This window comes from Trypanosoma equiperdum (assembly GCF_001457755.1).
Source record: "Trypanosoma equiperdum strain OVI genome assembly, contig: ctg_1042, whole genome shotgun sequence".
NCBI classification, from domain to species: Eukaryota; Euglenozoa; class Kinetoplastea; order Trypanosomatida; family Trypanosomatidae; genus Trypanosoma; species Trypanosoma equiperdum.
This window is the reverse complement of record NW_027122997.1, coordinates 10,351-21,696: the sequence shown is the minus strand read 5'-3', so window position 1 is coordinate 21,696 and position 11,346 is coordinate 10,351. Positions and strand designations below refer to the sequence as shown.

At 47.9% G+C, this 11,346-nt stretch overlaps 4 protein-coding genes and 1 pseudogene across 5 annotated transcripts; all 5 read right to left on the bottom strand.

Annotated features, from left to right (window-relative positions):
* Positions 1 to 574: 574 nt before the first annotated feature.
* Positions 575 to 2,587, bottom strand: TEOVI_000905200 (serine peptidase, Clan SC, Family S9D; the record flags this gene model as incomplete). Its single annotated transcript, XM_067220051.1, has 1 exon — positions 575 to 2,587. One exon carries the CDS (start codon positions 2,585 to 2,587, stop codon positions 575 to 577), a length of 2,013 nt encoding a protein of 670 aa, XP_067076152.1.
* Positions 2,588 to 3,199: 612 nt separating this feature from the next.
* Positions 3,200 to 6,286, bottom strand: TEOVI_000905100 (Vacuolar sorting protein 39 domain 1/Vacuolar sorting protein 39 domain 2, putative; the record flags this gene model as incomplete). Its single annotated transcript, XM_067220050.1, has 1 exon — positions 3,200 to 6,286. One exon carries the CDS (start codon positions 6,284 to 6,286, stop codon positions 3,200 to 3,202), a length of 3,087 nt encoding a protein of 1,028 aa, XP_067076151.1.
* Positions 6,287 to 6,564: 278 nt separating this feature from the next.
* TEOVI_000905000:pseudogene lies at positions 6,565 to 6,785 on the bottom strand (annotated as a pseudogene). Its single transcript is given in 2 exon segments — positions 6,565 to 6,765; positions 6,768 to 6,785. Coding segments are annotated over 2 exon segments (219 nt in total).
* Positions 6,786 to 6,995: 210 nt separating this feature from the next.
* On the bottom strand, positions 6,996 to 10,175 carry TEOVI_000904900 (FAM91 N-terminus/FAM91 C-terminus, putative; the record flags this gene model as incomplete). The annotated part of the gene is made up of 1 exon (XM_067220049.1): positions 6,996 to 10,175. One exon carries the CDS (start codon positions 10,173 to 10,175, stop codon positions 6,996 to 6,998), a length of 3,180 nt encoding a protein of 1,059 aa, XP_067076150.1.
* Positions 10,176 to 10,633: 458 nt separating this feature from the next.
* On the bottom strand, positions 10,634 to 11,110 carry TEOVI_000904800 (Ribonuclease H2 non-catalytic subunit (Ylr154p-like), putative; the record flags this gene model as incomplete). The annotated part of the gene is made up of 1 exon (XM_067220048.1): positions 10,634 to 11,110. The coding sequence occupies one exon, from the start codon at positions 11,108 to 11,110 to the stop codon at positions 10,634 to 10,636; it is 477 nt and encodes a 158-aa protein (XP_067076149.1).
* Between the last annotated feature and the right edge of the window lie 236 nt (positions 11,111 to 11,346).

The following is an 11,346-nucleotide window of genomic DNA, read 5'->3' as shown; positions in this document are numbered from 1 at the left end:
AATAATAATAATAATAACAACGAGAGCATCGACGAAAGCAACTTTTGCATCGAATTAACGGACAAACAAGACTAAAATGGAAAAGAAAGAGGTACGGAAATATGTTCACTTTGAAACTGCGGTACACGACCAGCAAGGTGCATTTAAAGAGAGCGGACATGTGGAAGTGAGCCCATTAAGAAACCGCGAGATGATCATACAAGCGAAACTTGTATCGGAAACCCCCGCATAAGAAGGCAGCCGGTTCTCCCACCCAACCTTTCGCTTAATCTCCTTTAACGCGGGTATGCCTCACGCAGAGCGGATTTTGCACATTTATTTGTTGCTCTTCCTGCTTTTAAACTTATCTGCATCGCTATTTCCCCTCATTCCACGCCTCATAACTGATTGCTTAGTTATTGTTCCGCTTTACGCTTATGTAACTGCCGCTGCTGGTTTCACGGAATGTGATCCATTGGCAATGGCACTGTCCCGCGTACTCCACCATTGCCACCAGCCTTCCTTTTTCTGCCTTCTTATCTCCTAATTAACTTTCATGTATACTTTTACTACTCTCACAGCGTTTGCAGCCAACTCATGACGCGCTGAAAGAGGGGTGGAGGACACGGCGGGAGTAACTACAAAAGAGGTCATGAATTATCTTCACAACCCTCCACGCGTCAGTAATGCGTCGCGCCTCCTCCCAACTCGTATCGGGTCCCAGCGGCGTGTATTCAACGACACAAAGACGAGCCTTCAAAAGGTAATAATCCCAAGGCACCTCCGTTCCCAATTGCATTCGCGTGTCAGGACTAACAACCCACGGCCTGAGCCACTCATCAACATCTTCAATGGTTTCCATCACTTCGCTGCGTGGTGCCGGGCCGCTATCATTACCGCAACACGCGGCACCGGTCCCACAACTGTCACCGAAGCGTGCCTGAGATGAGCACTCCGAATAATACTGCAGCGCTTTACTGCTGAGAAACGATGGTGCTCGCTGGCCAAATCTCACGAGAACTTCCAACATATTCTCCCACTCATTACTATCAAGAAACGCAACCACACGCTCACATTGTGTCTGTATTCTCGTAACCACATTCTTCTGAAGAAACACGTCCATTTCATCTTCCTCACCGCCAAGAGTGGGAGCGGTGGACATGGCTGCAGCGACGCTTCTTGTTAAGCCATGCGTGAACTCCAACTCCGCTACGCTCAAGTATGCCTCCCCTGTATCACGCTTCAGGAAATAGGGATTGCCTCCACAAGAACGGAAACCCGATTCATTGCTAATACCATCGCTAGCCACCACATTCTCCACACACACATCCAAGTGAACGCCAAATATCTTGTGACGGATTGGAGGGCCACGTACACTTAAGTAGGCACCAAGAGGACTTCCCCAACAGGCTAAACACCTCTTAATGATATCCTCCTTAGCACAATATAACTCCTCTGCACCGCTGCCACTGCCATCACCGTTACCACCACTACCACCAACAACACCAACACTGCCATTGCAACTGGCGCTATAACTGTTACCGTAATGCCGCTTCCGACTTCCCGCGTAATGTTGCCACGCCCTGGCACATCGCATAGCGAAGAGTGACACGGAAGCTGTGAGAAGTACGTACAGCTTCTCTCGCTTATAGGCGAAGGAACCTATGGATAAAGTTTCATTCCAGTGCTTTAGAAGTTCTTCCATGTTGATTATGGGTTGCTCTTTCACGCAGAAGAGATACTCGTAAATGGATGGGTTTACTAAATGATAGGGCCGGCATCTGGGTTGTAGACATCGCGGCTGCCCAAACGATCGTAGTTTCTTATCTATAAAACGATTCGCGCTCTCTGTGGGAAGATCGTTGTGACCGCGATTCGGTTCCGCATGGAGCTCCACTACACCGGGTGGTGTTGCCTCTTCGATGGTCCGTTTTAGCTGCTGCGCGTGTTCAAACGGCACCACATCATCGCATTGCCCGTGGTGAATTATGATGGGGCATCGCACCTGCGCAACCACGTCAATGGTACGAAACCAATCATAACCCAAGTAGCCCACAATTGAGCCCACATTGGGCGTGATATCATTTGCGCATTCCTTTAGTGATGTAAAAGGGGATTGAAGCACAAGAAGTGCTGGAACCTCCTCTTCACCTTGCAGAAGCGCACATACTTGAGCTGATGGCCCCGTACCGATGGAACGGCCCATCAGCACTACGCGATCAGCGGGCACCCGCATGTGACGCACAGCGTAATAATACGCCGACAGCACATCTTCATTCATGGAACGCTCTGTCGTCTCACCATATGCAATTCCGTAACCCGTGTATTCCACAAGCAGTACAGAGGTAGAGGTACGCTTACTTACATATGACATTGTTTCAAACACCATCGCAACGTCTACGGCATTTGTGTGAGCGTAGATGATGATGAATTTAGCAGCCGTGTCGAGCAGTAGCAACCCGTACGTAAAGGTGCCATTTTCCTTCCGTGTATCCCAGTCAACCCTCGGTATATGCACCAGTTTACCAGGGTGTTTGTCTGCACTATAAGTAGGAGAAGGCTTGGGAAGAATAAAAGACTTTACCAGCGAACCGAAGAAGGCCGCCATGCCCCCACCAAGAAAAAAAAGCACTTCAATGCCTTCGCCTATTTTATTGTTAATATTATATATTATTATTATTATTTTTGTGCACAATTCGCATTGTTATTTCCGAATGCGGATATTTGCGTAGCGCATCACGAAAATATGAAAGAAATAATGAAGAGAAAGAGAGAAACTGAATCACAAGCACACTTACAACATGATCGTAAAACATATGTTAAAAAGATGAATGGCGCGCAGCAGGAGGGCGGTTTACCACGGCCATTGAAGTGGAAGGTGAGAATACCAATGCGGATCACAAGAACCCGCACATAAAAATTAAAATGAATGAATGAATGAATGAGCGTAAGAGAGAGAAGGGAAAAGAGGAGGGGGAGAGGCCTAAGTGAATCCATAGGCAGTGGAGCATACGCCAAAGAAAGTTTAAAACATCTCACCTTTGAGTGATGAAAGCTCTTCAGTTTCCAAGCTGAATATCCTTACAGCATATGCAGTTTCCCCCTCCTTTATTTCTTTTAACATCACCTCCACAAACACGCACGTGTGCCCACATCATACGACTCGCAAGCACCAAATTTTACACAGAGCAAAATATAGTTATACCATTATCTTCCCTGATTACAACACTTCCCGCAATAGGACCTCAACACCCTTTCGGAAGTCTTTATGCGTAACAGGACAGACACTTTCATCATCTATGCAGACGTGATGCACAAGGATGCCATTTGGAAAGCGGGCGAAAACCGTCCCCGGCCGTAGTTTCTTCCCGCATACCGCGCAGGAGCTTTCGATGTCGATTACAACTCGCCGCGACTTCTCAAGCTCAAGCACCTTTTCCGCCTGCCGCACTCGGGCTTCTAACACGCTGGCGTAAATGGCCGCACTTCGGTTCCGCATGGCAGCAACGGAAAGCGAGCGTCTGAGAAAATCCTCCACAACTGCAATGGGTGTATTATCAGGCAGCAACTCAAGAACAGCAAGGGGTTCAATACTCCCACACGTACTCGCAATAGACATCGCTTCCTCGAGTCGTGGCTCCGCACCGGTTGAGGGACGAAGTAATTCCTTAAGAAGCACGAGGAATACATCCTCTTCATCACGGCTGGCCCGAATCGCATAGTACTTCGCCTCCTCCAATTGGTTCATCTCGTAGAGACACATGCGAACGGCTTCCCCATGCAACTTCAAGCGCTGATAAATTATTGCCCGTTCGGGATATGCCTGAGAGCGCACGGTTGGCTGCTCCAAATACGCGCGTACAACTGAAAGGTTCATGAAAGACGAAGAGCTCAAGAAGTCACAAAGCACCTTCCTCCGCCTCTGCCTAATTTCGGTTTCCTCCACCTCAATTTCAGCACCAACACCCACTGATTTCGCCTGTTCGCCCTCAACGAACACCACTTCCACCAAACTTTTCCAGTAGGCGTCATGCATTGCCGCATCCCTGCAGGTGTCATATTGGTTTCCAAGAATGAGAGATAACCACTCTACCACTCGCTCATGCATATTGGTGGTTCCAACGCCCATCATGTCGGTGCGAACTAATCGAAGCACAGCGGCTTGTTGTTCAGCCGTCATTTTGTCTACTGGAAATAACATAACTGACCACAGTGGTGGAATATTTGCCAGAACCCAAAGAGCGTGACGCGCCACCAACTGGAGGGTCTCTGGTATGTCCCACGCAAGTTTTCTGCAATAAAGAATTGTCGTCACAACACCCACACAACGCCGAAGCAACCGTGCCGACTGCTGAAGGTCCTCCTCTTGGTCCATTGGCGCTTCCATGTGGCTATAAATATCACTCTGGGAAATAAATATACCACTTGTCTCATGCTCAGGTATCATTACTTTGGGAAGCAGACGCCGCAGCACGGAGAGAAACTCATCATTAAAAGAATCTCGTATAACATTATCATCCTGGATAGTGTTCGGCACCGTGTCTATCCCTTCTCCTTCCTTATTTACGGATGAACCAATGGCACTACATGTTGGTTCCCCCGTCACAGCAAGTTCCTTCAATAACTCTAAACTTCTGCTATGTAAGCCCTGGCGGTACCATAAAGCCACCAGCCCCACCCATTGCTCACCTTCCAAAAGACACTGCTCCGAATCCCTGGGAGCACATGCGTTTTCCGTGCACAAAAAATTTAAGAGCTCCTTCTCTTGTCCCAAGAAAACATATGCCCTCAAAATTGCCGTATCGACCGCCTCAAGCACCACATCCACATCAGGGTAGAGAGACGTATCCATTCCCACGGACGCGCTGCTACCAGCGGCAATATATTCTGGGCGGAGAGAAGTCACGTAGTCAAGAAGAAGATCCACAGACTCATTTGAGCACACAACACCCTCAAACGCACGGAAAGACGACAGCAACTCGCTCAGATCAGCGGGTACCTGCCACGCATCACGCGCACGTTGTGTGAGAAACCCGGGGAAGAGACTAATAACCAACCGAGGGTCGACCCGTGCGTCGCGGAAGCGCAAAATGGCGGTCTTAACATCCCCACGCTTGTAAACACACCACAGCGCATAATGAGTTTGCATGCTTTTTGCCAAAGCCTCCTCTACCTCATTCACACAAAGCTCATACAGTAACAATCCAAACTCGAATTGTTTGGCGGAGATGAGACCCATCACCTGCTCGCGTGGCGGCACCATCTCAACCAAATAAACCGTATTGGTACTACCACCACTGCTACTTGTTGCGATGGTCACATCTCTGCGAAACGCATCGGCTGGCGTACTTTTAGTTGGCAGCGTCACATCAAAGTCAGCGTATGAACGATGGGAAATACGTTCAATTCCTTTACAACCAATGCTTTGCCCCAGCGGCGTGGTTTCCGAGCAGCCGCGTGTTGTACTCGCAAACGGTAACCGCACCTCCAGTCCGCTACTGCTGTGTACTGTAAGCAAAAAAGGATGAACATACGTTGCACCATTTGGTGGAGAGGACCACACCAACGTGTTGGCTTCATTACCGGCGAGAATTGTTCCGTCATGGAGGGCGCGCGCCCCGTTACCTCTTCCATTGTCTACGAGAACCTCCGGCACGGGGTCAAGCGGCAACAGAAGGGGATTGACACCTTTGCTATTACTAGTAGGGTAAAGACACTCCACCATGCCACTCGCCACATCCACTAAAAGATATTCACGACGAAGTGCTACCATAATATTTCGACTGGCCCACGTAAGTGACTTTCCGCCATCCGGTACCTGCAACCCATCCCTCACTGGTATAAACTCCTGCCGTTGTCCCTGCTCCCTATACTCATAAATGCTGACCTTTTTGCGTTGCAGTACCGCCATGGAAAATATTCCCTTTTGCCGCTTAACATGCACGGCGGTAATGTCCTTCATTCCAGTTATTGCACTAAGCTCCTGCAACTGATCCTCCCGCGGGTGATCCGTCGCTGCAGATGTTATCGGCTCTTCCAATCGGAACACCAAAATTGCGTCGTCCGCAACCGCAACAAGAATCTGCTTTTCCACAATGGGAATAGTGGCGAGAACAGGGTGTTTCCGTCTGGCCGTGTGAATATGCAAACAACGAAGATCCCCTTTGCTGGGGGAAAGTTCGTAAACGATAAGTTTACCGTCATTTGTACCGATAAAAACAAGGTTCCCTGCTGTAGTTATGGATTCAATCACGTATGGAATCTTCTGTTTCAACTCACGTAGGCGAAAGGCCTCGTAAGACGACATTGTTCAATGGATATTTAATTCGGTACCTAAAATAGACAAGGTTGCGATACCCCTCAACCGCTACATGCTGCATATGGCAAAGAAAAATAAAAGAAGGACAAAGACGGGGAAAGGGGGGTTACGATGAATAAGTACAGCAACAGTAGCGAACATCCATCAAACCGCAGGGGCGGTGTAACAGCGATTTTAATCATAATCATAATAATAATAAATTAGGCGGGCATAACTCACACTCCCAACACATACACACACGCACGGCAACACTAATCAACCAAATACTAAATAACAAGCAAAAACAAACAGGAAGAATGGCAGTCGTAAAAGTTAACCACGACAAATAAACAATTAGGCAGAGGCGTATAAACAATGTAAAACAACAAAACTTCAGGTGCGTGTAAACAACTAAAAGCAGCAGAAGTTTTTGTGTTTTCCACCTTCCATGGCTTCATAACTTCATTCATGAACGCCGATGAGAGGTTGCAAAAAAGTACCTTTTCATCCTACAGAAAACAAAAAAAGGGAGGTGAGGCCAAGCACCAATCCACTATATGGCCCAATGTTCAAAAAAAACATAGGGAGGTGAGGACATGCCCAATTGAAAGAAAAAAAAGGAAAAGGAAAAAAAAGAAAGAAACAGTAGATAGAAAACAAAACATTGATTCATTATAATTCCTCTTCCCTAAAAAGACAAAAGAAAAAAAAAGAAACTTCATACTTGCCACAACTCCACAAGCGGATCCCAGTCATCAATCGCGGAGAGGCGTTCTCCATCGAAGAGTAACACACAATTTGGAAATGGAGCACCGCTATTACCCTTCTCACCTAAACGCCTTACATGTTGTTGAGTGAGAGGGCCCGCAATGGCTGCTGACTGCAATGCCATGTGTTCTCGCTCCGTCGTTGTTAAGGTTGAGTGACGCTCAAGAAAGTTACCCATCTCTCGCGAGAGTTGCAACATTGCTTTTGAATGTGCCTCCATCCTCGACTCACTCAACAACCCTTCAAGATGTTTTACCATTAATTCACAGCATGGCTGATCCGCTAAAGCAATACCTAGGCCCATATCCACAATGTGAGCCGCGTCCACACGAAACAGATATGCATTACCTGAATCCGTTGACGTGTTACCTACTTCATACAACGAAACGTGAAAGTTAAAATGTCCCAATGAGTCCTGGAGTTGCAATGCTTCTACTGCACTACGAAAGCATTCAACATACATCATTGGGTGTGTTTCCTCCATAACGGAAGCACTGGCCCTTGGTGTCACAACCTTGTCGGATTCCTCAACATCGGCAGTGGGAGTGTCGCACCCACCGTCACTGGCTACACCCTCTTCACTAATTATTGTGTTGTTGGTATCGTTAACTTGGGGAGTAAACGTGGTTGTGTTACGCGTTTGGTTACTAATGAAACGCAATGCCGCAACTGAAGGTTTCTTGTGCTGCACTGCTTTGCAGAGTAACTCGACTGCCTCGTCATCCGATGCGGTAAAAGGGACCAACACGGTCAGTAACATGTGAAAGGGCGACTCCACCACAACACCATTCATCGCACACGTCACATCACCCTCCAAACCACCGTCTTCATATGCCGCCTCTGCAGCAGCAGCCGCCATGGCTGAAGGCGCTGGTATTTCAAGTGGAACATCAACAACACGTTGCACAAAGAGTGGAGCTGTTGCTGTCATTTCATTCGCAAGAATAAGGGACGTGGCAACCTCCGCATACGTGACCTCAGCATTCACCATGAACGGCTGAAGCCTTAACTTCGCCACGCAACGCTTCCTGCTATCTTGTAATGCAGGCGGCCAAGCAAAGAGCGGCAAGCCAACAGGCAAAAGAACTGAAGGTGGTCCCATGTGCACCTTTTCGTATAAAAAGAGCATCATCCACGGCGACGGCATGAGACTCACACTACTTCCATACACGCCCTTAATACTAACGTCAATCAGCGGAGCCTGTGCTACCGGTGATGCAACGAAGTAGGCCCAGTAATTCCGCGCAAGGAGGGAGTAACGCGTCGTTGGGTCCTGCTCATTTACGGATTCCACTTTGAGCATATCCAAACCCTGTTCACCTTCGGGTCCAACAACCTGTCGCAGCTTCTTCACCACCTCACGGAGAGAAAGCACATTCTGAACATACTGCGCCGCTTCACCGAATAAACCACACTCCGCTCTGGCACCTTGTACCTGTTCCAGCTTTTCAATAAAACCGCCCATAGTTTCATCTGAGAGCTTTCCCATCTCGAAGAGCGTCACAACGTGTTGCCTGAACGAAGGGTCGGTACTCAAGTTTGTCATCATGAGAAACCCCAACAAACTCGTGTCGTACAAAAGTACCAGTCGCTTCGCCGGTTGTCCTTCAGTACCACAGGCATTAGAAATGATGCTCTGCACGTTCACTTCGTTGCTGCTATTCTTTATACAATCCCCATCGAAATGAACAGCAATATCCAACCCTTCAGTGTCTATTGAAGGCTGCCATGAGGATTCCACCAAGCTGTCAGCGAGTGCACCACTGTTAATATCATCACCAACAATAACGCCAAAACCATCTGTCGATTCAGTTTCAGCAACAGGGGAAGAAGATTCCTCTGTGAGGAATGGTTGCACCAACTCACTCCATGAAGTGTGAACACGCTCGACGAAGGGCTCGAAATCCTTAGGTATGCGGTTCGTGCGTGGTTGCGCCAAGCGAAGTCGGATACACATTTGCACTGCCAAGCACAGATCTTCCTCCTCAAGTACAAGAAGCTTGGCTAACTGCCTTAGAGAGGTACGATCGTCAATTGTTCCAAGAACCTTATACAACAACACTTCAATGGGGTCGTCGGAAGTGCGATTCATCACGAAATGCTCCAGTGGGGGCACAACAATTTGATCCTCGATGCTTACATCCAATATAGTGCAAACGAGCCCCTTATGGTACAAACCAAGAAGCTCTACCCTTGATAACTCACACGCATAACAGCATCTATGAGCAATAGATGCCGCATCATCTGCAGACTTCGGTGAGGGCACAATAGGAGTGCCGTCTGCAGCCACAGAAGCACCGGAGTGAGCCGATGGTGGCGCGCCCAGTGGCGTTCTTGGCGATGATGCAGATGCCGCAGAAACAGCACCGCATTGACTACCCATTCGACCAAAATCGCCTTCAACTTTCTTAACTTCAGGACCACCACTACCGCCATTTTTGGACCTTATGTTCTCAGGGTTCTTCACAATCGTTTCACCACTGCTGTCCTTACTGTCTTGGTCCTTGTAACACTGAAGCAAATGGTTGTGCATCAATAACTCCTCCTTCGTCAGCTCTGATTTCTTACGCGGTTCCGCCGACCCATCCACAGGAAGCACACGGCAAAAGGGTGTTAATTCCATAGTAGAAAGAAGGCGAGCGGGCAGATGGTCCTTTACAAAACCTCTGTTGACATGCCATCGCACTTTACTCCTTACTTCGCGTGTAAGCTCAAGGTATTCGTTCCGCCCAATTCCTATACAATTAAGCACGTCCACGGCGGTGAAATTTGGGAGCGTATCGTAACTGCGCTCCTTCTTCAGAAGCTCCGCAATCATCACGGTGTAATACACAAGTGGCGTTTCGTGAGTGTACCGTACAACAGCTTCCACATGAGGGTAGGGAAAAAGTTGAAGCCTTGCCTTGAGGTGCTGCACCATTGACACGTAGTATTTTTCCTCAGAGACATCTTCTCGTACAAAATTCGGCAGCCGCCGATACGACCAGTAGCGCATGGCTCCAAAGAGAACGGCTTGCTCTTGATATTCAGCCACAGACATGCGCTGCTGCAGAGCAAAACAAAGTTCCGCGTACGAGACACCGGCCCCCAGGGCCTGGTGCAATTCCGCCGTGTGGTAGTTTGCGGTCATCAGTAAAGGCCTGCTTGCAATAACAAAGAAAACGGGTTGAACACAGGAAACCACTACTACTTCAAAGGAGAAAGGAGTAAAAGGCTAAGTACTTAAATAAATCAAATGCAGAGATCGTGACAACCCTCCTCAAATGAGAAAAAAAAAGATCTTTAAAAAAAAAAAAGAAACAGACACAAATAAACATGCATCGTATCGGGACCCTGTTGTTGAGGGTATACGTTCGAACAACAACAACATAAACCACAAGGTAGTTAATCCTACCCATCCACTCAATTGAAGCATAATTGGTGAAATAACACGTGAGTGTAGGAATGTGATATATATATATACGTGTGTCTGCATGTGTGTGAATCCTTTCACCGCCATTAATTCTATAACCCAACAGCAGCGCATGAACCAGTAATGCAAATGAAAGAAAATGAGCCACGTGACTTCCTCCTGAACACCCAACATTCCTACTCATAACAGTGCAGATCATTTGACAAGCGCAGCCACTGAGTTACCATCTCTGATCTCTCAGGTTTCTTGTCATGCTCCCATATGCAAAAACTCTCAGCCACGGCTGTGATGCGCATGTCCCCCGCTGCCGCTTCCACCTGCGCTGAAGACGGCTGAGTGGTATCAAAACAGGCAGCAGCTCCACCAGACTTCCTCCCACCCGCCTCCGCAATTGGAGGTTTATTGGTGAAACTTGCGCAGGCAATAACATATGAAGATGGCAATATTACTTCACGTCCCATAAGCGTACGCCCGCGTAATGCATTGCGGAGCTCGCCTCCTTCTCCACGTACCGTATGTTGCGTAAAGTTTACAGTGACATCTGTTGTCCCACGGAAATTTGTCTTCACTGGCAACGAATGTATTACCACAGGCGCATTGCATTGGCCCTCGGATACCAAATCAGGAAGAGAAACTGAGTTTTGTCCTTCCATGGAACTATGCTTTTACAACAAATAGAATAATGTAAGAGAAAGAAAAAAAAAAGACAGACGTACCCTGTCCTTATAACGCGTTCGCAAAAGGAAGGAAATCAAACATGCTTCATTCATTGTGTGATAAATAAGGGAGAATAAGTGAAGAAGCGGGACACACACACACACTCGTGGCACAACACTGCGGGTGAGGGGGAAAAAAGTGAAACGTTACGTGATTGCGAAGGCCACCGCAA